This window comes from Phacochoerus africanus, chromosome 2, assembly GCF_016906955.1.
Source record: "Phacochoerus africanus isolate WHEZ1 chromosome 2, ROS_Pafr_v1, whole genome shotgun sequence".
Taxonomy (NCBI): domain Eukaryota; kingdom Metazoa; phylum Chordata; class Mammalia; order Artiodactyla; family Suidae; genus Phacochoerus; species Phacochoerus africanus.
This window is the reverse complement of record NC_062545.1, coordinates 248827972-248854759: the sequence shown is the minus strand read 5'-3', so window position 1 is coordinate 248854759 and position 26788 is coordinate 248827972. Positions and strand designations below refer to the sequence as shown.

Here is a 26788-nt window from a genome sequence, read left to right as displayed (position 1 = left end):
GTGATTGTATGCTCAAAATTGGGTAGACACTGAGTACTGATTTAACTACACTTTTGATAATGGGAAGATAGTGTGTGCATATGTGTATGAGACAAAATAGATTAACACATAAATTCGCATAATTCATAATATAAATATGAAATATTTTAAAATAGAAGCATAAATATTTCTTTTTTTGGTCTTTTTAAAATATTTCCTTTTATAAATGAGAAGATAAACAAGGTAAAGAGAGCTGAAAGTGCTTGGCTCTAAGAGTGGGAATAAGAGATGAAGGCGAGATGAGTCAGATGCTGATTTTTTCATTATGAGCTTTGTTATTACCTTCTGATTTTTTTAACTTAGGACTAGTATTATTTTTTAATATTAAAAATAAAAATTAAATTAAAAATGCCATGTCCTAACTTTTCCATGTTTGTATTTTCAAAATATAAAATAGACATAAGAAAAAACAAGTAAACAAAAATCATGTTATATATACATGTTATCTGTTTCATCACGTGCATCACTGCTTGGGAAGAACCGCAGGCTAGAAACAAGTCAAAACTTATTCTCTTGAGGCCCACAAGAATCTGGGCAATCAAGGAAACATGCAGCTTATAGTGCTTTGCTAGATCATACCACCAACCTGGAACATAAGCCCTGCCTATCAGGGGTCAACACTAAAACAGATCCACTGCAGGGCTGGTGTACAACTATCACAGGTGGCTGACTAAACAGTGTAGTTCATTTAATATGATGCCAATTTTCTTATTCCCATCATGGCTCAGCCATTAACAAACCTGACCAGTATCCATGAGGATGTGGGTTTGCTCCATGGCCTTGCTCCATGGGTTAAGAATCTGGCATTGCCATGAGCTGTGGTGTAGGTTGCAGACGCGGCTCTCATCCCTCATTGCTGTGGCTGTAGTGTAGGCTGGCAGCTACAGCTCCAGTTTGACCCTTAGCCTGGGAATCTCCATATGCCACAGGTGTAGCCCTAAAAAGACAAGACAAAAAAAAAAAAGAAGAAGTAAGCAAATTTTTGATATGTTTAGTTGAGACTTTTTTTGGACTAGCATCTGACTTTTGCCTTGTAACCATTTAGGCAGGATAGAAATAGATGTTTGAATTCTTGGATATATCTAAGTGCTCCACTCAAATATGAAACAAGAACAGTGCACTTACCAACTTGAAAGGACACTGCTGTAGATAAGCACTACCCTCATGTATACCTTACATGGCAGATACTGAAAATTCATCACTAAATCCCTTCCTACCTGTCTGCCTATACTGATGAGAATTCTAAACACCTGTTTTTTTTAGCCTCCTTCACAATAAGGAGACATATGAATATAGTTCTGGACAGTAAGCTATCAGCAGTTTACCAGAGGCTCCTGAGAACATTTTTCCTTCAAAGGATGGATAATGTCACTATCCTGTCCTCTCAACTCCATGACTGGATTCCTTGAAGCTATGACAACTATCTTGTAATGATGAGAGAACTGAAGATAGCAGAGTTCCCTTTGTGGCTCAGCAGTTAATGAACTCAACTAGGATCCATGAGAAGGCGGGTTAGATCCCTGGCCTAACTGTGGGTTAAGGATCTGGCATTGCCATGAGCTGAGGCATAGGTCACAGACATAGCTTGGATCCCAAGTTGCTGTGGCTGTGGTGTAGGCCAGCAGCTGTAGCTCCTATTAGACCCCTAGCCTGGAACTTCCCTATGCCGCTAGTGCAGCCCTAAAAAGCAAAAAGCAAGCAAGCAAGCAAGCAAGCAAATGCTGACATCAGTGGACCACTCAACTAATACCAACAGCCACTAGCCTTTTAATCTCTTCCTATACAAGAAAAATAAATCTCCTATTTGCTTAAGCCACTACTATGTTAATCATTTAGAGCTGAAAACATTCCTGATATGATATATAAAAATCTTCATGAAAGTTTTAAGATGTTTTAATCCCATACTAATTTTGTAAAAGACATACCCCAGTAACCGAAAGCAAACCATCTTACCTCATTCTTCCATAGGTGATACTGTAGTGCAAATGCAGTAAAGTCTCTTGGAACACAGAAAAACTTGCATTGTGAAGTGGAGCCATGAGAAACATTCTTGACTTGTTCAAAGTTTTTATCAATCAATTCCAGAATCAAAGGATCAATAAGGAACACAGGTACATTTTGACTAGACGTTAGCATAATAAATTTTTTAACTGCACGCTGTTTGAAAGGAAAATAATTCCCTTAATTCTTCTAAACCAATACAACAATCTATCGTGTTAACTTTTCATTCATTAATTTTATAAGAATATAGTCCTTACTCAGTAGTAAGGACTTAATATTATTTTGCTAAAAAATAATATGCTTATTATTTTGCTAAAAAAAAAAAAAACCCTACAAATAAACAATACACCATCTCTGTTCTCAAGAAGTACAGTATACTGAGAAAGACGAAAAAATATTTACAAGGTAAAAAATAATATGGAAAAATATATTCAACATAAAGTACAGAACAATAAGCTACTAACTAACTGTATAACAAAAGGATAAGAAAATCTTCATAGTTAATAAGCACTATATAAGACAAGAACTTTGGGCTTACAAATTATTCCCTTTTTAAGCAAAAGTAGGGCAGCAAACACCAGCTATTTCAGTTTTTAGGAATCAGTCATGTCAAACTTTTTGAAACTAACTATATGTGCTACTTTTCTTCATATTTGAAATACTGCTTAATAATCTTGCCAAGCAAGACTCAAACTAAAGCACACTGACTGGTTTACCATTCCTATATATAGTTTGATTTTCTAATAATACTGTAATATTTTGAAACATAATTCTGCTGAGTGGTAAGTAGAGTGCCAAAAAAAACAAATTTCAAAATTAGAATGGAAATAGAATAATCACACTTAGGAGTAAATAATATCTAAAAGAAGCCAAGATAAATAGAATAACTGGTATACATTATTTTATACATTTTTTATTAAAAGCCTACTTTAACAGAAGCGGTAATAACTGCAAAGGGATGTGCGCCCATCAAAATAGATGTTTCATGGAATTAAGGATAAATTCTTATTCATAAAATCTGAAAGAATCTAAAAACATATAAAGTATAAGTAAATAGATAAGAATATCAAGAATTATAAAAATAGAAAAAATGAGATTAAGGTAGGAATCAGTCTCTTATTCTTGTCTTTACTGTAGAGTATTCTGCAAATACCAAGAATATAATAATCTCTGTTTTAGAGAAGTTTATTATTTATTAATGGAAGAGACAACTAAGTTAAAATTTATTTATTTATTGGTCTTTTTGTCTTTTTAGGTCACACCCACAGCATATGGAGATCCTCAGTTTAAGGGTCCAATCGGAACTGTAGCTGCTGGCCTATGCCAGAGCCACAGCAACGTGGGATCCGAGCTGGATCTGCAACCTACACCACAGCTCATGGCAATGCCGGATCCTTAACACACTGAGAGATGCCAGGGATCAAATCCATGTCCTCATAGATGCTAGTCGGGTTCACTAGCTCGCCACCATGGAAACCACATGGTGAGCCACCGCGGAAACTCCCTAAAATTTTAGGATAAACAACTTTATGCCCCTAAATTCAATAACATGGATGAAACGGACAAATTTCTTTAAAAACACAATTAACAAAATTACCACAAGATGAAACAGGAAATCTGAATTGCCCTATACCTATTAACAAAAGTGAATTTGTTATATATACAAATCTACCAGCAAAACAATAAGAACAAAAAAATAAACCTCTAGGCTCAGATGGTTCACTGGTGAATTCTATCACAGATTCAAGAAATAATACCAATTGTACAAAAATTCTTTCAGAAAAATTGAGCAAGAGGAAATGCTTCCTAACTCATTTTATGAGGCCAGTGTAATCCTAATAGCAAAACCTGAGTAAGACATTACAAAAAGACAACTATACACCACTATCTCCCATGAATATAGATGCACTAATGCTTAATAAGAAACTAAAAAAAATCAATTCCCATAGTTTTAAAAAAAGGAAATATCCTAAGTAGGGTTTATCCTAGGAATGGAAGACATTTGAAAATCAATCAATAAAATTCACCATATCAACAGCATAAAGGGGAAAAACTCCATGATAATTTCAATACAAAAAAAAATATTTGACAAAATTCAATAGTTATTCAAGACTAAAAACCTCTTAGCAAACCAGGAATAAGATACTTCTTCAATTTGATAAGTAATATAAACAAAAAGGCCTATTATTGAGTTGTAGGAGTTCATTTATCCTTAATACCAACCTTTTGACAGATACATGTTTTGCAAACATTTTCTAGTCTGTGGCATGTCTACTCATTTTCTCAATGGTGACTCTCAATGAGCAAAAGTTTTAAACTTCAATAATGTAATTCATCATTTTTTTTCTTTTATGGCTATGATTTTCTGTGCTTTACACCGAAAAAAGGAGAAAGAAACAGTTTTGGAAGAAAGATGATGAGACGACAGACTCTAGTACATATAAAAGGCTTAATAAATATATGTCGAATGAATTTCTTTCAGCCTGATGTTAAATACAAACATGGTAAATACATTTACAGCTTCGTTGTGATTATTAATATATATATAGATTAGGGTAGGCTCAAGGAGAGATTCTATAACTCGCCTTCCAAATATGCCTTCTGGTTTCTCATCAGTGCAATCATCAATGCTCCTTGGACACAGAGGTCCAACTGACTCTAAATCCAATTAATTCTAAGTCAATGTGACCCTATCATCAGGACTTCAGTAGTTCATTTTGTTTATGAGAAAGAAAAAGATCTTGTCAAAAAAAGGATACAGCACGACTGCAACAGCCTTCTTCTATAGGACATATTCTTAGTGAAAGGCTAGTTCCTAATAATCATTTTCTTTCCTAAAGCTTCTCAAATCATCTGTTTAATAACTCATTCCAGGATTTGATTGGGGCTCAATATCACATTTATTGATCAGACTTTACCTTTCAATTCTTCTAAGATATTACAAGTATTTTAGTACTTTCTACCTTCCCTGTGATTTTGCAAATATTATAAAGAGTGTTTTTCAGTACCATGCAATGTAATTAACAAAGAGAATTTACTGAACATTGTAAGCTGCTCTGTAATTTTTGGCTCATTTATCTTAGAAGCAAACCCTTTTAAAAAATGTTATTTTCTTCCACCTCAAAGGTCATATTCTGAGTGAAGAAGACAGGGCTTCCCTTTCCTCCCCAGACTACCCTGAATTCACAGAGCAAAACATCTCCTGCTTTTAACAGATTAAAAGTTAACACATACTTCTAGACTTGATAATTGAAGAGCCTGATATAGGATATCCCAGACTTTACCTTTTAAACAACAGTTCAAATCCAACTGGCATCAGCAATGACCTAAAATCATCACTACTTTATAGCTGTCTGGTGATTTGAGCCCACTTCCAGTCTAAAGCCTTTCATATCTCTGGTTAAAGTTAAGTCAAGATTGAAGTGCATCCACAAAAATATCTTGTCAGTCAGGAGTTCCCGTCATGGCTCAGTGGTTAAACTGAGCTTCATGAACCTGACTAGGATCCATGAGGATGTGGGTTCGATCCCTAGCCTTGCTCAGTGGGTTAAGGATTCGGCATTGCCGTGAGCTGTGGTGTAGATCGCAGATGCGGCTTAGATCCTGTGTTGCTGCAGCTGCGGGTGTAGGCCAGTAGCTATGGCTCTGATTCACCCCAGACCTGGAACTTCCATATGCCGGAGGTGGGCCCTAAAATACAAAAGACAAAAAAAAAAAAGAAAGAAAAAATCTAATCGTATCCACTCTGTATACTAACAGCATAAATATAACTTTTTAGCTTTGTTTTTCATTCTAAATTTGATTAGAAAAAAAGTAAGAAAATATGTTTTATAAATATACAGGCTCTGAAACAGGAGTTATTGTACATGTTGCTAGTTTCCTCTATCTTAAAAAAGAAACGTACTGAATAGATTTTTACTCCTAATCAATTTACCCTTATTCTTGGTTCAATTCTCATTCACATATTTATTCATTTGGGGAAAGCATCATAGCTCAGCGAATGAGGATTTTGGAGGCAAGCAGTTAGAATTTGTACTCAGCCGCTTATTAGCTAACTAATTTTAGTATTTTTAAATGAATGGAGGATAACCATAAGAACTGACCTCTTAAAGCTAGCATTTGGACTAAATGAGATACTGCAAGTGAAGCACTTCGCACAGGGTCTGCCCCTCCCCCTCCATCACCTACTCCAATTTCCCACCAAGGTAGCTATTATCATTGTTATCATTCAATAAACAATTATTAGGTATATAAATGAACGAACTTAAATGAACATAATAATTAAGGGATTTGTTGATTACATACCCACTGTGTGCCATCAAATCCAACTCGGCTTCCTTTGTGTTTTGATAAACTAGCTCCATTCTAGGAAGATAACCAAAAAAAAACAAAAACAAAAACAAAAAAAAGTAATAAATTCAAAGCCTAGCATGCAATATTACATTTAGGGTAGAATGAGAGTCAGCCTATCTAACTACCTCATAATCATTAAAAAGCATTACCTAAATATCTATTTTCATATAGTCATGAGCTAAGAATTCTACAATTATATAATACAACTACCCAAGATGGAAAACACTGACAGACTGCTAAACCTAATCATCAAACAGGAATATACGGCCAACTTTTCTGAACCAATTAATTTCCATCAATGAACAGTAAACTCTTTGCTATCTCTTTGGAATGAGTGTTTATTCATATAGGTCCATATCCCTAACTTCAACTTATTTCCACACACTGAGTTAGTGTTTGCAGACCTTGGCAAAGTAATAAGAAACTATAATAACCCACTGAGCAGGTTTTTTTTTTTTAGTCACAGCTGTGGCATATGGAAGTTCCCAGGCCAGGGGTTGAATCCAAGCTGCAGCTGCGACCTATACCAGAGCTGCAGCAATGCCAGATACTTAACCCACTGTGCTAGGGATGGAAACTGTACCACCTCAGAGACAATGCTGTATCCTTAATTTGCTGTGCCACAGTGGGAACTCCCCACGTCTGACACTTCCATATATGAATTATATATTCTCAACTATCTCACATAACCATCCTGCAAAGTAGGTATTATTATTTCTGTTGGACAGAGAGCTCCAGTACCCAGACTCTCCCTAACATACATCATACTTGCAAATGTTTTTTTTTTTTTTTCTGCTATTTTAGGGCTGCGCCCACAGCATATGGAGATTTCCAGTCTAGGTGTCAAATTGAAGCTGTAGCTGCCAGCCTACACCACAGCCACAGCAATATGGGATCCAAGCTGCATCTGCAACCTATACCACAGCTCATGGCAATGCTGGATCCTTAACCCACTGAGCGAGGCCAGGGATCAAACCCACGTCCTCATGGATCCTAGTCAGGTTTGTTAACCACTGAGCCACGAAGGGAACACCTCAAATGTTATTTTTTATAGAGTATATTTTTATACTCTAAAAACATTCAGATCTAGAGAATCAGAAGGAAAAAAACATTATGTGTTTTCATCTAAGTCCCAAAACACTTTGAAAGTCAAAGGAGAAAGAATATCTGATGGGCTAGAGACAAGAGGAAGAATGTTTGAAGCTCAAAGAAGATCCAAAGAAATTTTTTTATTCCCTGACTGTGTTCTTCATATATGAAGGAGACAGATGGATTTTGAAGACAGTAAGAATACCCTCATCCTAAAAATGAAATGTGCTCCAAGTTCCTAAACAGTAGATTCATTTCCCCACTAAAATGCAAACTCAAGGGCAGGGACAGTCCAAACAGTATGTATATCACCAGTGCCTAGCATAGTGCTTGGTAACCAGCAAGATGCTTCATAATGGTTTGTTAATTGGAGCAAAGGAAGGAGGAAAGATGTACTGAGTAATTAAGTAGAACCAGAATTGGTCTCTCTTCACAAGCTCTGCAATTTAGACCACAACATTTAAAAACCAAGGGATATTTCCATATGATTCAGGAAGTCCACTCCTGGCTATATAGCCCAAGAAAATGAAAACAGTTATTTGAAAAGATACATGCATCCCCATGTTCACAGCAGCACTATTTATAATAGCCAAGAAATGGAACCTCGGTATCTATCAACAATGATTGGAAAAAGAGGATATGGTATATGTGTGTGTATACCATATACACACTGGAATATTACTCATCCATAAAAAGAATGAAATTCTGCTATTTGCAATAACACAAGTGGACCTAGAGGGTATTATGCTTAGTGAAATAAGTCAGAGAGAGAAAGATGAATACCATATGATTTCATTTATTTGTGGAATCTAAAAAATGAATGAATATAACAAAACTGAAATAGACTCATAGATATAGAGAAAAAACTAGTGGTTAGCAGTGGGGAGAGGGGAGAGAGAAAGGCATGATGGGGTAGGAGATTAAGAATCACAAACTACTGTGTATAAAATAAATAAGCTACAGGATACATTATACAGCACAAGGAATACAGCAAATATTTTATAATAACTTTAAATGGAGTACAATCTATAAAAATACTGAATCACTATGTTGTACTCCTAAAACAAATACTGTAAATCGACATATTTCAATGACAAACTAACAAAAGAAAAAAAAAGCTCAGGCTCTTAACAACTATGCCATATAGTTATTTATCTGAATTTAATAGAATTAAGATGGGATTTTTAAATTAATGAAGTTATTCAATAAGTGATATTGGGACAACTAGTTAACCATTTGGGTAAAACTATAAATTAAATATCTAACTCATACTTCATACTAAGACAAATTCTTATTTGCAGAACAGAAATAGACCTGTAGACTTTGAAAACAAACTTATGGTTACCAGTGGGACAGGTTGAGGGGAGGGATGGACTGAGGGTTTGGGACTGTCATATGCACACTGGGGTATACGGAATGATTGGCCAAAGGGGAACTGCTGTATAGCACAGGGAACTCTACCCACTATTCTGTGATGATCTCTATGGGGAAAGAATCTGAAAAAGAACAGATGTGTGCATATATATAACTGAATCACTGTGCTGTACAGCAGAAATTATCACAGCATTGTATATCAACTATGCTTCAATAAAAGTTAAAAAATAAAACATACATTGTATTAAAACTAATTCTAATATTTCATCAAAATTTTTATCATTGAATTCTTTCCAATGAAGGATGATCTGTTTGGAAGAGTAACAATTTTCACATATCAGAAAATTTCAGTATCACTGAAACATGGCACCTGTGACCTTCAGTGTGGCATTACAATAACATTTAACCACAAACCTGTGTCACCTACAAAGATGAGAATATCAAAGAAATATTTCTGCAAGGATTTGAAAAACTGTGATGATTTTATGTGCTAGAAAAGGGAAGCTAAAATGAAGTCTAATGGTGAGAAAGGAGGAAAAAAAAATACCTTTGCTGATAAATAGTGCTTATAGTAGTACAACTGAAACAGCAGAAATGCAGAACTTGTCAAAGTTAAAAGCGCCAAAATCACGTTCTTATTGATCCTACTCATTAGTCTGCAGTGCTCATTTGGTTGTCTTTTGAAAGCAACCCGGTTGGTTTCATCTTTTTGAGTAAGAAGAGACTCTTGTTTTCTGTGAACAAAAAAAATTTATAAAAATTAAAAAACCTATTTTTAAATTTTCCCCCTTCATTTACCAAAAAAAGTTATCTAAAAGTCAGCAGAACAGTCTTTGATACCATAAAGAAACAATCAGATATGAGACCAAACTTGAAAGAATAAGTGTTTATCATGTCATCCTTTACAAGTGAAAATAACGAAAACCATAAATGGGATATCTACAACAACCAACAGACATTGGGGGGCTTCTCCTCCAGGGTTTCTGATTCAGTAGATCCGGGGTGAGGCCTCTGAATTTACACTTCTGACAAGTCCCTAGGCAATGCCCATGCTACTACTGAACATACTAAGAACCACTTAAATAGAAAACACAGAGGAAGTTTTTGGTCAAGGAACATCATCTCCACAACAGCTCTCTCTTGCTTTTGTGATGCAGGATACGGTCAGTTTTTATAAAAATCTCATGTACATTTTCAATTTTTGGCAAGTTTAAAGAAAGCCATAATAAAAATTTTTGTTCTTTCATCTCTGGTCCCACCTGATTATTTCTTTAGAACAAGAAATTTAGTATAGTTCTACTTCTTCTTACTTCATCTCTACTGTTTGAGTTTGGTCAAACATACTATATTTAATCCTTCAAATGTTTATCTTTATTCCTTTAAATACATTAACACTTCTTTTACTTGATGTCTAAACTTTGTATGCCTTTAGTTATCCAGCTTAGAAAAAGAAAAAAAGAGAAAACCAGCAAATATATACTACCTTCTGCTTCCCTCCTCTTCCAATCCTTTTATTAGTTATTTCTACCTTGTTATAGTTCTATTGCATTCTGTAATATAAATCTCATTGCTCTTTCAGTCTTATTCCAACTATGTTCTCTGCCAATCCTTTTGCTGTAGCATTCTTGTTCCTTTACTGGATAGCTGATATTCATCTTCTCCTTAGAACTTATGGCAATATTTACCTTGAGTTCCTGCATTGTTCAAAAATGGTTGTCAACTCATAGACTGGCTTTGAGGTCACACTTTCTATCCTTTGATGACCTGCAGGATTTGTACCACTGTTCTGCAATGCTAAATACTTCCTTGACAATATCTGATCCTTCCCCCACCTGGCACTCCCCTACAGGTAAGTTGATTTTTTTAAAGGGAATGAGCAAAGAACATATTCCTTATATGTGAAATCCAATTTCTAAAAAACTAGGTTATATAATGATGTTAATGACTATATATTAATTTTTCTTCATTATGTGTCCCTTCTATCTGTAGAATCAAGATTTTTCTTCTCTGTGGCAAGTTTTAAGTTATGTGTTTGAATCTTCTTCTGTTCTAATGTTGATCCCTATTTCCAGAACTATAATTAAGCATTTGTTTCATCTCCTTTCAGACTCATTTCACATTGCTCAGCTTTCAAAATCCTGCCATCATGTCCCTCCCTAAGTTTTTAACAATGTTAATTCTCTCTTTTGCTTCCAATGTGGCCTTTCATTGCTGATTTTATTTCTTTATTTTCTTTCTTGAGTTCTGTCAGATTATGATTCACCATTTACTATTGTCTTACTATTTCTTCTTAGACAATTAATTTTCGCTTTTATTTTAAAGTGATTGTTTTCTTAAATTGGTTTGAATTTCACTATCAATTTCTCATGGCTCCTTGTCACTTGTTTTTCCCTGTCTCTTTTCATTTTTCTTCTTGCAGCACTTTTAAGTAATTACTGTGCTCATTTCCTTTTCATATGAAGGAATGAACTCCCCTCAGGTCAATTATTTGCAAGGAAGGAAGAAACAAGGCTGTTTTCTGGACTAGAAAGTGGTCTCTATAGCATACAAGAAAGATGTTTATGACAGAGCATGTTCTGTGCATGTGTGAGAACAGGCAAGAGAGTTGTTTAGCCATTACTTCTTGCCTCACCCAGACAGTGCTTCCTGCAAAGACTGTATCTGTGTGCTTTCCCATCTGCTCCTTTCCTGCTAGTTCATGTTGCCAAGCATTCCAAAGAAGCTTCTCCCACTGCTTTTCTATGCATCCTGACACCACAATAAACAGAAGATCTCTCGTTGTTCTGTCAGTTCCACCTGAGATCGCTTTCTACCAGCATGCTCTTTTAATCTCTTCCTGCTTACAGGTGACAAACATTTCTCAAATATTTCAATTTGGGGTTACAGGACTCCTAGTCCCATCAAAGATGTAATTACAGTTGACTTCTGAACAATACAGGGGTTGAGGCACCAACCCTCTGCACAGTAAAAAATCTGCATATAATTTATATAATTGGCCCTCCCTACATATAGGTTCCTCTGTATTGGCAACTCCTTCATACCTGCAGTTTCACATTGGTGGACTCAACCATCCAGGAGCCATGCGGTACTGCAGTATTTACTAGTGATAAAAATCCACATACAGCAGTTCAAACTCAGCTCAAGGGTCAACTATACATCTCTGTCTCTCATTCTTCTAGATGTTTCAGGGTAATTTCAGATAGAAGAGGGCACAAATATCTTTACTCTGCCGTCTTTAAATCAGAGGACATGGGGTTTTAAAATAATCCAAGTGAGCTTCCAGAGAGGAAGCCGATATAAAGCAAACACTATATAACATTATGTAAGGTCAACAAACTACTTAAGAGAAATATCACCAGTGATGTGAATAATCTACTTGATTTACAGATAACTTATAAAGCAAGGTAACTAAACAACCATGTTCTATATCCTAAAACTGTAAAAACTAGCAACATAACACAATATTGATGAAGCTATTAGTTTTGCTGTCAGCTAAGACCTGCAAAAATAAAACAGTCAATACATACTCTAATACGGACAGCTTACAAGGTAACAAAAAAGAATATCCCTCATTTTCAGTATCTCAGCTCAATTTCTTGTGGTGTATTAAACAGTGCATCAAAGTATTGTACACTGATTTCAAGGGAAATCTAAATATTCAGAGTATGTTACAACCCAGCCTTTTCTGCTCCTGAATTAATAAATGCAAACAAAGTATTAAAAGCCTGTATAAACCACAACAGAAATATAAAGTCTAAATTATTACCTTGTTCTTTCTTTGGACACATCTCTAACCTACAATTAATTCATACATGAAATAAACCTCCAAAATATACCATCAATCACAACTACATTTTTATTTTCAAGATGATATCCAATTAACTTTACTTCATTACTTATTTTCTATAAATGCCAAGGCAATTCAATCATAAAGAAGGAATATTAGCACATCAAAACATTCCTTTTTGGCTAGCACCATTTCTTCATTAGGAATGGAGTTACACTTTAAAATGAATAATGTGATACTTAAAAAAAGAGAGGCCAAGGCTTTTTGGATTCACCTTTAAAATACCTCTGGCACCAACTCTCTCTTCTTTCTTCCCTGTCATTCTAACTTAAACTCTAATTGAACAAGTGTCCTAATTCTAACTGATGTCCCAGGCTCCACTTTCTACCTACTTATAATCTTACCTATGCATGAACAGATATAATAAATTTCTGATAAATGAATCAAATTACACCATAATAAAAAATTTTCAATGGTTCCCTACCACCTACAAATAAAGTTCATACATTTGATCCTTGAACTGCACAGGTCCACTTATACGTGGGTTTGGTTTTTTTTTTTTCCCCAATAATAAGTACTATGCACACAATTTATTGACTGAATCTGTGGGTGTGGAACTGCAGATATGGAGGGCTAATCATAAGTTACACATGGATTTTCTACTGCAGGGAGGTGTAAAGAATGGTGCCCACCAATCAGTTCTTTAAGAATCAAGTCATTAGCCACTGCAGTCACTGACCTACAATACACCTGAAAGGAACTCAGGGTCAGGATGAACTCCGTGCTCTGGGAAAACAGACAAAACAGGCCCTTAGATAGTTAAAACTGTTTCAGGATAAATATGCTTTATGAACCTGGACTCTAGCATCTTGCCATACTTAGAAAAGCACTAAAATCATTAACTGAGATATGTGTTCCTCATGACTAGTAGCAATCGTCTACCCAGAAGTATGCCTGAGTGCACATACCCCTTCAGCAAAACCACCTACTTACTGGCCTCCCCCACTACCTCTTCAGAACAATTCCTCAGAGCTATCTGAGAGGCTATCTCCCAAGCTATGGTGCTCAGTAAATAAAACTGAAACTCACAGCTCTCAAGTTGTGCTTTTATTTCAGCTTAAAGAGGGTCGGCACCCCTGACCCTCATTGCTCAAGGATCAGCTGTAATGGCCTTCAAGGGTATTCACAATCTGACTGAACACAGGCAAATTTTCTAGGTTTTCTCCCACTTCGCACACTCGAGGATTTTTGTCCAGGTATTCCTGGAATGCATGCCATACTTTTCTGCCTCTTTGTTGTTGCTCAATTCTTCTTGTCTGAAATGTTCTCATCCACTTCCATAGAAACAGTTCTAAACTTCTTTCCACAGCTCCTCTCAAGTGACCTTTGTTATGAAGTCTTTCATGCTCTTCCAAGTCAGAATCAATCTGTCCTAGCTCTAAACTCCTAGTCTTACCTTCTTGGAGGGAATAAATATTTATTGTTTACCTTCACAGGCAGAGATGCCAATAAAATACTAAGCGCTGGAGAAAAAATGATAAAAAAAAAATGCAGTTCCCTATCTTCTAAGAGTTTAGAGATGAGTACATAAGAGATTTCTTAAGAAGAATGGTGATGGTGGTGGTGAGCGTGATGTCCTAAAGAACAGCATGGGAAGTTTTCTGCAAAATGTACAAGTGCCATCTTTACCACCCCACATCTATTAAAAACCGCTGTTCTAATTACTGATAAACTCTACCCAGAGATAAATACAGAGGCGGTATCAACAGTGTGATGGCCATGAAGGAGTAAATACAGGTTACTATGGAGCACAAGGAAAGGCACCTAACCCTAAGGCTTTTACTTCTTTTTAATTATAGTTATTAGAATGCTGGAGTTCCCGTCGTGGCGCAGTGGTTAACGAATCCGACTAGGAACCATGAGGTTGCGGGTTCGGTCCCTGCCCTTGCTCAGTGGGTTAACGATCCGGCGTTGCCGTGAGCTGTGGTGTAGGTTGCAGACGCAGTTCGGATCCCGAGTTGCTGTGGCTCTGGCGTAGGCCGGTGGCTACAGCTCCGATTCAACCCCTAGCCTGGGGACCTCCATATGCCGCGGGAGCGGCCCAAGAAATAGCAACAACAACAATAACAACAACAACAACAAAAAGAAAAGACAAAAAAAAAAAAAAAGAATGCATCAATCATCTCCCTACCAGCCTAAAAATGGCTGAATTAATAATAAGAAATAATAAGTATGCTAAGTATACTCAAATACACTGTGCAATGCTCAAGAAAACACAAAACTATTTTTAGAAGTTTTTATTTAAAAAGTTCTCTTAAATGTAATAAATTCATTGAGTGTTGAAAATAAATAAATAAATAAATAAATAAATAAATAAAAAGTTCTCCATCCTCCAGGAACTTTTAAAATAAAACAAAATACCGAGTTCCCTTCATGCCTCAGTGGTTAGCAAATCTGACTAGGATCCATGAGGATGCGGGTTGGATCCCTGGCCTCGCTCAGTGGGTTAAGGATCCGGCTGTTGCTGTGGCTGCGGTGTAGGTCACAGACACAGCTCAGATCCTGCATTGCTATGGCTGTGGTGTAGGCTGACAGCTGTAGCTTCGATTCAATTCCTAGCCTGGGAACTTCCATATGCAGGTATGGCCCTAAAAAAAGCAAAAACCAAAATAAAATAAAATAAAACAAAACAAAATATGAAAAAGTGATTTTTCTAGAGTTTAAAGCCCATACTTGGTTCCAACTCCTGGACAATAAACATTTTAAAATAAAGTGGAGAAATACAGCATAGAACCAAAATAAAAATATTATTTGTGTACACATTTCCTTTTACATATTTTAGCTATCATAATAAAAATGCTGGGGAGAACAGATAATGTATTTTCTTACTTATACTTAGGTAAAGCTTCCTAAACAAAATAGTAGATCATGCCTAACAGAAAAGATGAGCACTACAGAGATGGCAAACTTAAATGGGGAGGCGGGTAGAACCGCAAATGTTTTCAGAAAAAAAAAAAGAAAGATTTAACAGCAGTTATGAGGTTTAAGTACCCAAGTTATCTTCAAGTTCTAATGCAAATATGAGAAGGTTAATATAAGTATGGTATGGTATACAACAGACAGCATATACAGTACTATTCCTAGATGACTTGGAAGCAGGCTCTAAATAGGACATGAGCTGGGATTAAGCAATGAAGAATGGAATGGGCAGATCTGCTTCCCCACCGAAGCTTTAGTGGGTTATGAGTGTCAGTGCTATCAATCCTCTCAGTCTTTGAGCCTGGGATAGCTAGTGTCCAAGATGGTCACCTCCAGCCAAGAATAAACACATTCTTTTATCCTTTCTTTCACCCCTTATTATCAATTTCACTTTGTGTCAAGGCATGAGAAAGGTTGGAAAAAACCAGTGGTAGATAAAAGCCATACACAAATTTGAGGGAAAAACATGCTGAACGGGAAGCTCAAGAGAACTCTCAGGCTCTTGCTACTGCCAAGAGCAAATTTTCACATTCTTTCAGCCTCCCATTTCCCTTTCATGTTATTTGTTCTTTGATGGCAATGGCAAGAAAGACTTTGGCATCTGGCTTAACTTCACCTCCCAGCACCACTACTACTATTCTTTTGGGAATTATCTGGGTAGGGATGTGTTTGAAAGAATGTCTAACTGCCTATTTTATTCCACCTCTCCCCCCTACTGCCTTCTGGGATCACCTCTCTTGAAATCAGAGGCCCTCGACAAGAAATAACCAGTTCTGACACTGGACTTAGGTTCACAAGATGTTGTGTGCTAGGAGTTGCCATTATGGCTCAGCAGGGTAAGGACTTGATGTTGTCTCTGTGAGGATGCAGGTTGGATCCCTGGCCTCATTCAGTGGGTTCAGGATCCAGCATTGCCACAGCTGCAGTCTAGGTCAAAGATGGGGCCCAGACCCATTATTGCTGTGGCTGTGATATAGGTCGGCAGCTACAGCTCTGATTCAACCCCTAGCCCAGGAACTTCCATGTGCTGTGGGTATGGCCATAAAAAGCAAAAAAAAAAAAAAAAGGGGGGGGGGTACTAGCCTGGTCTCCTCAGTGCCACTAGACTCAGTTTATTCAGGGAGTAAGCAGAAGGCACAGGTGGTATGAATCAGACAGAACTGAGATTCAAGTATGCCTTGCACTGCAAAATAAAACAGGAGGCTAAGCTACAGAGAAGGAAGAAGGTAGTCTAAATAGGCAAACACAAGATTGGAAAGCACAAGGAAAAAATGCTTCTGAAGATGTATTCAGAGTTAGGACCAAAAAAAAAAAAAATCAACATTTTCAGCTGTGCTAAGTAAAAAAAAAAAAGCCCAGTAGCAACAGATGCTATCCATCTTCCCTAAATATTGCTGGTCCTCCTTTTCGCTGTTCATTTCCTTTCATTTCATTGCTAACTTTGCAAAGCATGTCAGTAGCCTGGAAGCAAAAGTTAGACTGTAAGCGTTTAAGAAGTCCCTTTATCTGCACACCACTCATTCACTTTTTAATCCTTTGCAATATAGCTTCTCTCAATATGCTGACACTTAAAGATTAAAAAATCAGTCTCTCCATTTGATGGACCAGAAAAATCATAGAGTGACTCCTTTCAAAATGACTATGGAGTAGTGGTGTTTTAGAGTGTCTGAAATGTTAGACCTAGACAAAAAAAAAAAAAAAAATGTCTAGATGAGAAAGGAAGTGAAGAGTGTGGGACTGTTGTTACGGGGGCAAAGTAAAAGGGTAAAGCACACAGTGTTGCCTAATATGCCTGCTATTCCGTGTTTGACATGAAATCTGGATGGATGTTTTCTCTACATTTTTTCACTCTTAATCATTTTATAAGATATATTCCCATATCTACTGGTTAATTACTTATAAATATTTCACCAGACTGCTGGAGATGTCTCCCTGAACATTCCAGTAGCACCTGAAACAAATCACTGTCCACTTTCAAACCAGATTTTTTTCATGACTTGCCCCTCTATTCTGTTAACGGTAGCCCTATTTTCTCAATTATTTATCTTCAAAATATTTTGTAGCTCTAATTCCACAACCAATTAGTCAATAAACTGTACAGTCTTCTCAGTGCCTCTAAAAGCTGTCATTTCTTCCCCGTTTCCAATATAGTTAGCCTAATTTAAAGGCCTTTTTACCTCTGCCTAGATAGGAAGCCTCCTGCATAAACACAGATGGCCTCTGACTTACAATGGCTTGACTTAGTTGTTTTTTCTTTTTCTTTTCTGGCCACACCTGCAGCATATGGAAGGTCCTGGGCTATGGGCTGAATAAGAGCCGTAGCTGCCAGTCTATGCCACAAACCGCAGCCAACACCAGATCCGAGCCGCATCTGTAACCTATGCCACAGCTTGTGGCAACGCTGGATCCTTAACCCACTGAGTGAGGCCGGGGATCAAACGCATATCCTCTCAGATAGTATGTCAGGTTCTTAACTTGCAGATCCATAAGAGGAACTCCCTGACTTAAGGGTTGTTGACTTTACAATGATTCAAAAGTGATATGCACTCAGTAGAAATCACATTTGATTTTGATCTTTTCCCAGGCTAACAATAACTACTATATAATCCCTTGTGATGCTGGGTAACAGCAGTGAGTTGTAGATCCCCGCCAACCACATGATCACAAGAGTAAACAACAGACACACAACAATTCTGCTTTTTACTTTTAGTATTCAATACATAACACAAGATATTCAACTCTCTATTATAAAATAGGCTTTGTGATAGATGATTTTGCCCACCTGTAGGCAAACCTAAATGTTCTAAGGACGTTTAAGGTAGGCTAGGCTAAGCTATGAGGTTCCGTAGGTTAGGGGTATTAAATGCACTTTCAACTTAATATTTTTTTTCTTTTTTTGGTCTTTTTGTCTTTTTAGGGCCGCACCAGATCCAAGCTGCGTCTGCAACCTACACCACAGCTCACAGCAATGCCAGATCCTTAAACCACTGAGCGAGGCCAGGGATCGAACCTGAAACCTCATGGTTCCTAGTTGGATTCATTTCCGCCACGGCACGACGGGAACCCCTCAACTTAATATTTTCAATTTGTAAAAGGTTTATCAAATTGAGGAAGATCTGTACTCTACTACCAGGCTTTCCTCAAAATACCCATCTTAGGGACCACAGTTCAGCCATTTCTATAAAACCACTTTGTGTCACTTGCCCTGCTTTAAGAACGTCTATGGCTCATTTAGTACTGATCCCCTAAATGAGCCCACTGACAAAGTGCTCTCTCACTGCAGTGTACTTGTCAATGCTACTCCTTTTATGCTTTCTCCATCACACCCTGCCCCCTCTGTCTTTTGAGCAGTCAAGAGCACAGGCTCCGAAGACAGACTGCTCTGTTCAAATCCTGCTCTGCCTTTTGCAGCCCATATGTATGTCCTTAGGCAGATTATTTAATCTCTCTCTGCTTCCACCTTTAAAGTAGATTTACAAATTGTACCTAACAGGGCTAGGTTAATACATGTAAAGCACCCAACAGTATCCAGAACATAAGTATACAATAAATGCCAGCAATAATTAGTAACTGTCACCTTAAAAGGCCTACCTGTAATTCCCTTTGCTCTCAATTTAAGTCCCTCTCTTTTATACCCCACAGCACTGTACATCTATACTATTTTTGCAGTCGGTCTTTAATTCCTTGAGAGGGGAGGCTATCCTATGTTTCCATATTCCCTAGCATTTCATATTCTGGTTCTTTCGCAGTACAATTCAAGCACAGACATAAAGTTTAAGATTTATGATGGACCTCTCGCCCTAGAGAAGATCTATGTGCCTAGACAAGTACAAAAGTATTTGAGGTAAGTGATGAATGTGATCAGGTGAAGAGTGACAGCCAGAGTTTATGGCACAGAGGTTGGTTTGGTTTGTCTGTCACTTCATTCATTCATTCTCTCATTAAATTCACAAATATTAGTGAGCCCTATGTACGTCCTGTAGACACTGGGCATGCTGCAAGCTGTTCCCTGTCACAAGACTCCACAATCAATTATGGCTATTTCAAAAGCAGCAGAAAGTTGAGGAACCAAGGATTTCTTTAGACCCAAACTTTATTTACTTATATTTCATGAGTCATTTAAGAGCCACCTTAGTTAGCATGCACACCAAGTAAGACAAGTGATTGTCTTTTGAGTTGGGAGGACTGTAGGTGCTTTTCTTTTCCTTTTTTTATTTATCCTATATGAATATGCAACTGATTTTGTAATGAGAAAAAAAAAAAAGACTAAAGTTTTCAAAAAAAAATTAAAAACTTTCTCTCAATCTGTGGCTCAATCAACAAATACTACAGCCCACACACATTTTGAGCTTTAATTATCTTAATACCTTCTGATTTTTGGAGTAACACAATAGTGTTAAACTAAGTTATTTTTAACTGAGTAAAGCCTTCCCTTCAAGAATGCAAGTACTGGAGTTCCCATCATGGCTCAGCGGTAATAAAACCAAGTAGTATCCATGAGGACACGGGTTTGATCCCTGGCCTCACTCAGTGAATTAAGGATCCACTATTGCTGGTGTAAGCCACAGATGCAGCTTGCACCCCAAGTTGCTGTGGCTGTGGCACAGGCTGGCAGCTGCATCTCCTACCAAAAAAGAAAGAAAATGAATGCAAGTACTGGAGTTCCCTCTGGCTGTGGTGGGAATCTGACTGCAGCAGCTTGGGTCATTGTGGGGGCTTGGGTTCAATCCCCGCCCCGGCAGAGTGGGTTCAAGGATCCAGCATTGCTGCAGCTGCAGCACAGGTTGCGGCAGATTCAACCCCTGGCCAAAAATTTCCATATGCTGTGGGTATGGCCATTAAAAAAAAAATGCAAGTATTTAACTGGTTGGTTGAAGGTATTTCGGTACTGATCTCAGTGAAACTATAAAGCTAACAGAATCAAACACAGAGCTCAGTGTTTATCAAGTACTTAGAACATCATATAAAGTGTGAATATATGTACATATAGAACATCTGGATGGATGTTCACCAAAATATCAATAATGGCCATGTCTAGGTGGGTAGAATTGGGGTGATTTTTACATTCTTTATCCTTTTGTCCCAATATTTTATAATGAGCATATATAATTTTATAATGAGCATATATTATTTTCACAAGAAACAAACTCATTAATAAAAACAGGTAAGTAGTGGTGGCTTAATAAGTGCTAGACAGGATCTAGACCTCCACTACTTAAAGTATGGTCCTCAGACCAGCAAAAACAGCACCACATTGGAGTGTGTAAAAATACAGAATTTTCAGGCCATACTGCAGACTTAGTGATTCGGAATCTACATTTTAACGAGATCTTCAGGTGATTCATGCGTGCATTAAAATTTGAAAAGCACCGATTTAGACACTAAGGCCTTTGTATGCAGGGGCAAATAGAAACAACATCTGTCTTCTTCACCTATATCCCTAGCACCCAGCAGTGTCTGAAGCATATAAGCATTTGTTGAATAAAATAAATATGTAAATGATATTACTTCTTAATAGACAATCGGAAAGACAGTGGAGATTTTATCTGAATTATCTTCTGCCAGGGTTCTGAGAAACAATTGCTTAATATATGCTTACTATAAATACTGTTAAATTATTTTAATAAAAATGTTGGCCTCAAGAATCCCCTATGACTATATGTAATACTTTTTGAAAAGGAGTCCTTGCTCATAGCTCTGAAATCTACATGTCTGCTTCAATCATTTCTCTAATCTCCCATCTATGTACACATCCTATAGTTACTTTCTTTACAATCCCTCAAAGCAAACTGATTTTTCAAGATTTTAACTACCACCTCTGACAGAAAGCTTACTTCTTAAATTCAGTATATAAGCTCCATCTGTCTGTGTCTCCAACTATTTTCTACACCTCAAATTTAACAATTTTATCTCCATCAACTATCTCCCTCCCCTCTTCAGAAGGGAGTATTTCATCATCCTCACAGACTGATGTTTCACACGTTTTAGAGAAGAGAGAATACCTGGTCCAACAACATCATTTTACAGAGCAAAACAGGATCTAGAAGAATTAAATGACGGCCCAAAAAACTGACTACTGGCAATACCAAAGCTACAATTTGAAACACCGTATTCCCAATACATTATTGCATGCTAGAATTCTGGTAGAATTCTCACTTTTATCAACAGCACTTAAGTTCACTCTTTAGAAACAGAGGTTCAAAACATCAGTCACCTAGACCCAAGAAATCAAGTTCTGTAAATGGCTGACATTTCTCATTCCTTTTTTTCCTTCTTTTTCAGAACATACTGCACCTTCTTTCCACTTGGGTTTCCTTCGAATTCTAGTGCCATCCTTCCCAAATCCTCTATTCTCTCAAAACCTATCTCCACAAATAGACTATAAAATGCCTATTCCTGCCTTCTCTCTGTCTACAATGCTCAACAGAGACGGTTCCTGATGACTCAAATCCTATCCATCCTGAGTACAGCTCATCCCAGTCTTCTATTTTTCCCAATTCCTAATGCACTGCTCCATCACTCACTTTCATATTTTTTCGGAGGCTGATGTTTATTCTTTGGAAACCTTCAAAAGGAGAAAGGACCTGATATATCTAAGTCTTCCTTTTACACCAACAAAGAAATTGGTGATGGTGATGAAATCTGAACTCAGCTCCCCATACACACACACACACACACACGCATATATATATACACACATATACACACGCATATATATATACACACACACATATGTATATGTGTGTATAGGTACACATACATATCTCTATATCTATCTATGTATCTATATATCTTTCTCGACATCCCATTTCATTTGTCGATAATGCAAACAAAACGCAGATGTCAAACCCATATGAAACTTTATTTTGCCTCGCTAGCAGCGTCCACCCATTATTAAGCACACAATAGGGGCGCTTCAGTATATACTCTTTCAACTGAACTGAAAATTGAACCCGGGGGGATACATAAAAAGAGAAAGGGATGGTTAAATTACCCCCTGTCCAGAAAGCTGCTGCAGCTCCCCCACTGCCTACGGAAGCACTCCACACTCCTTCACAAGGCTTCAAGGTCCTTTCCAGCTGAGATCCAACGTTAGCTCCCAACACATAGCCGGCCCTCCCTTCCCTGCACTCGTCCTCCGGCAATTTTCTTAATACGCAGGGATGCTCAAATCTGATAGACCCTCTCCAGCCTCTGTACCTATGCAAGCATTGGTCTGACAATCTGCAATCGCTCTTTCTCCCTCCGCCCCCCATTCTCCCTAGCTCCTCTCGCAAATTCCGAGACGGCTCTCAGGACTCTACTCACACGTCGCTACCCCACGCAGGTCCTAAGAGTCTCGACTGCGCTTCAATACCAAATCTGTTAGGGAATGAGGATTATACTGGCTAACATGCCCAGGAGCGTGGAAAAGACCGCGGAGCGCACGTCCACCACCAGCTGCTCGTGGAATCCTCAGTGAGTACCCCCTCCCCCGCCCTTAGCGCCTCGACCTGTGACCCGACTGGGCCTGCGGAGGGTGCCCAAAAGGCTGAGGGATGCCCAATGACCGGCCCCGAGCCACCACCAACACTCGCCATGAGATGCCCGCCCATCCCCGGCGACCAAACTGAGCTTCCCTACACCTTACCTCACCCGAGAGCGGCGGCAACCCCACTTTACGGCACTTAACAGTAACCGCTGCAAAAGGGGCCGTCAAGTGCAGTCAGTCGTACGTTCCGGTCTGGTGGGTGTTGCAGACGTTGAAGCGTTGCAGGCACCCGGACTCTGTCCAGTTCACGACTGTTGACGCTCCCTCATTGCCCGAAATTGACTGAGCACCGGCGCTTTTCTAGCTTTGGGGATCTAGCCACATAGCCAAAGCCCTTTTCTGTCCTGCCTACGTAACAACTACAGCAACGCACTGAAGCGTCCTGAGATTTTAAGAAGTGGTCCAAGGATTGGAGAGGCACCAGCTGTTTCCCAAAGCGTGTGAGTTTGCCAGATAAAAATATAGGACACCAGTTAAATATGAAGTTCAGATAAACAGTTGATAATTTTTTAGTGTGTGCTTTGCAGCAGGATTCAGAGTAACTCCCTGAATTCTGGTTTTGCTTACCATCAGATGAGGTCGGGGAATGGCGTGGGAAATGTTAATATTGCTCTTGAGGTTCAGGCGTCTGCGAGACATCCAAGCTCCAGGGGACAGTTATACTCTTGTTAAAGTCTGGAAGTGTACACACAATCAGTTCTGGACCTGGCTGTTTAACTTTCAACTGTGTAATCCAAAGTATTGTTAAAAATCAGATATGAGTCAATTTTGACAATTTTGTAAACTATAAAACACTAAACAAATTACTGTCATTTTAGGCTTTCTACAAAAATTACTATTATCAACCCATAGTGAAAACTGAAAAGACTCCCCTCATGTATTTGAGTGTTTTCTAAACTTTTTTTTTGCATTTTGAAATTAGCCTTTTATTATACTAGAGAGTACTGATACATAAAATTCACTTATTAAAATAGTACACAATGTTGTATACATGTTTTATTACACCCTGAGTTTTTAGTGGACTAACTTGGTTTCCAACTTGATGATACATACATCTATCAAGTAGCACAATGCCACTTATTGTGTATTCAATAATACCCACGGACTCTAGACTCTGGTTTTTGGGGGTAAAGTATAAAATGAAAAGTCTTTTTCTTTCCCATTTTCCAGGGGTTATTATGATCCTTATCAGTTTCTTGGTTTTCCTTCCATAAGTTTTTTGTATACATACAAGTTTATTCTGTTTGTAACCGGATGACAAGGCCAATACTGAACCCAAGTTCAGCTGCTTGCCACTAGAAAGGCCAATACTCGAGAGACAAGCGTTAGTGGGAAATGAAAAGTTGCTTTATTCAGGAGACCAGCAACCTGAGAAGATGGTGGACTAATGTCCTAAGACCGTCTCCAAACTGCAGGTCAGGAGACAAAAGTTAAAAAGGCAGTGTGAGAGAGGGGGCAGGATATGTGATCAGCTTGTGCACAGTTCTTGGATTAGTTGACGTCAAGGTGAAGTTTCCAGCATCACCAGTTTTGATTTCAACCAGTGTACAGTCTAGATGCTTGTTATTCTGTTTTCATCTGGTTGGGGTCTGCTTCCTGTTAAAACAACTTAGGAATGTGTGTCAGACTTTTATTTATATTTTTCAGGGAACTGGGAATTTGTTGACTCTATGTAGGCTGTTTTATAGTCTAAATTGTTGCCGATATCCCAGCTCAACAGCTTTGTTTCTACATCACCTTTCCCAATCACTTTTGTCTTTTTTTTTTTTTTTTTTTTTTTTTTGCCATTTCTTGGGCCACTCCTGCGGCATATGGAGGTTCCCAGGCTGGGGGTCTAATGGGAGCTGTAGCCACCGGCCTACGCCAGAGCCACAGCAATGTGGGATCCGAGCTGCGTCTGCAACCTACACCACAGCTTACGGCAATGCCAGATCCTTAACCCACTGAGCAAGGCCAGGGATCCAACCTGCAACCTCATGGTTCCTAGTTGGATTCGTTAACTACCGAGCCACGATGGGAACTCCCCCAATCATTAACTCTTGAGCCAGCCTTTTGAGATTCTTGAGAGACCTGGGAGGCTAAAGCATTTTTTATGAAAGAGAGCAAGTGAAGAACATAGGGGGAAGGGGTGGTCCGTCCCAGGAAGGCTCCATAGGGTCCTGCTTGATTACAATCGCTTTTCTTTGATACACCTCAATCCTGAGAAGAAACAGGTGTGGAACAAGAAGGGAATAAAGTTTGGAATACAGAGGGTAACCATAAACTTGGCAGATGAACTGTTTTATGTAGAGTGCTGATTACTTAGAACTGGTAGATGATAGCATATTCTGTATCATCTGCTTAAATTCACCTAGAAGCACCACAATCTAATCCTGTGACCTTGTGCAAAATGGGCATAAACATATTACTAGTTACATGTAGTACAAATGTAAAATGAGGTTTAGTAAGGGAAACACATGGGCAGAAAAGTGGAATGCACACAATTTCCTGAGCTCTCATCCCAGAAATCCAGCCAAGCTCAGCAGGACTGGAATGCCAAGGGCTCTCTAATTAAGGAAAGCCAATTCCCATAACAGACTATATATTTATATGGGGGGCATGCAGAATATATCTAGACAGGTATATAACAACTTGTGCAACAACTTAGAAAAGGGGAGTCTTTGGAATTCTGGTGCCTATTCTTCAGTTAACAATTAGGCTGCTTGTATACTGCTCTCATAATGCTGCAACGAGTAATGGCTTATTTGTGAGTTTATATGTAAGAGAAATACCTAGAAATGGAGTTAAACTTTTCAAAGCTATGTGTATTTAAAATCTTGAAGTTACTTAATTGTTCTCTGGAAATGTTGCACCCATTCACACTCCACCTTCTCTCTGAAGGTACTGGTTTCTCAATATCTTGTCACATTCTTCTGTGACTCAAGACTGTCCAGTTATCTCTTCATTCTTCTCTTGGTGAAGATGATCTTAGTTACAGGAGCTCCAGACTCCTGTGGTCATTGACTGGTTTTCTTTTTTCTCCAAAATTGGTTTCAAGTTAGATTTTATAAATTTTAAAAAGTCTTAGGTTCTGGTTCTGACTCTCCTAGCTACCATCTACCAAAATGTAACCCAAGATGTGAAAAGCTCCCAAGACAGAAACAAAGTTCTTGATTTATATTAGCTACTTTACTTGTAGCATGTTTCATCTTCCAGCTATAGCTGTGCTGTACAAAGCAGTAGCTATGAACAAGATGTGGCTCTTTGCATTAAAATTACAATAAAAAGCTTCATTCTTTAGTTGAACTAGCCACATACATTTAAAGTGCTCAACAGCTGCGTACTGCTGGTGCCTACTGTGGTGGACAGCCCAGATACAGAACCTTCTGTTGTTGCATATAAGTCTGTTGAACAGCACTGCTCTAAAATAAAAAGCTTCTTGGGCACAAAGACTGTGACTTTTTTATCTTCTCCTCCTCGACAGTACATTATAGATAATTAATGAGAGCAGATAAAAATGCAAGCACTGAAGCAAAGGGAAACAGGAAAAAAAGTTTAATTTTTAGATGAGATATTCCAGGTGCTTTTATAAGAACTTAACTCTGACATTCTATACAGAACATACAATCATTTCAACATACAAGTCACTCCACTTT

General features: G+C 38.0%; 1 protein-coding gene across 3 annotated transcripts in view; it reads right to left on the bottom strand.

The window, feature by feature from the left end:
• Nucleotides 1-23294, bottom strand: part of FKTN (fukutin) — a 63197-nt gene extending 39903 nt beyond the window's left edge. For 2 of the 3 annotated variants that reach the window (XM_047768092.1, XM_047768093.1), the window contains exons 1-4: nucleotides 23253-23294; nucleotides 9404-9590; nucleotides 6346-6405; nucleotides 1993-2196 (exon numbers count right to left, since the gene is read on the bottom strand). In XM_047768092.1, the coding sequence (XP_047624048.1) occupies nucleotides 1993-2196; nucleotides 6346-6405; nucleotides 9404-9508 (369 nt within the window). In that variant the 5' untranslated portion in view covers nucleotides 9509-9590; nucleotides 23253-23294. The remainder of the gene's footprint in view (nucleotides 1-1992; nucleotides 2197-6345; nucleotides 6406-9403; nucleotides 9591-23252) is intronic. The other variant, XM_047768094.1, reaches the window with a different exon arrangement.
• Nucleotides 23295-26788: the final 3494 nt, after the last annotated feature.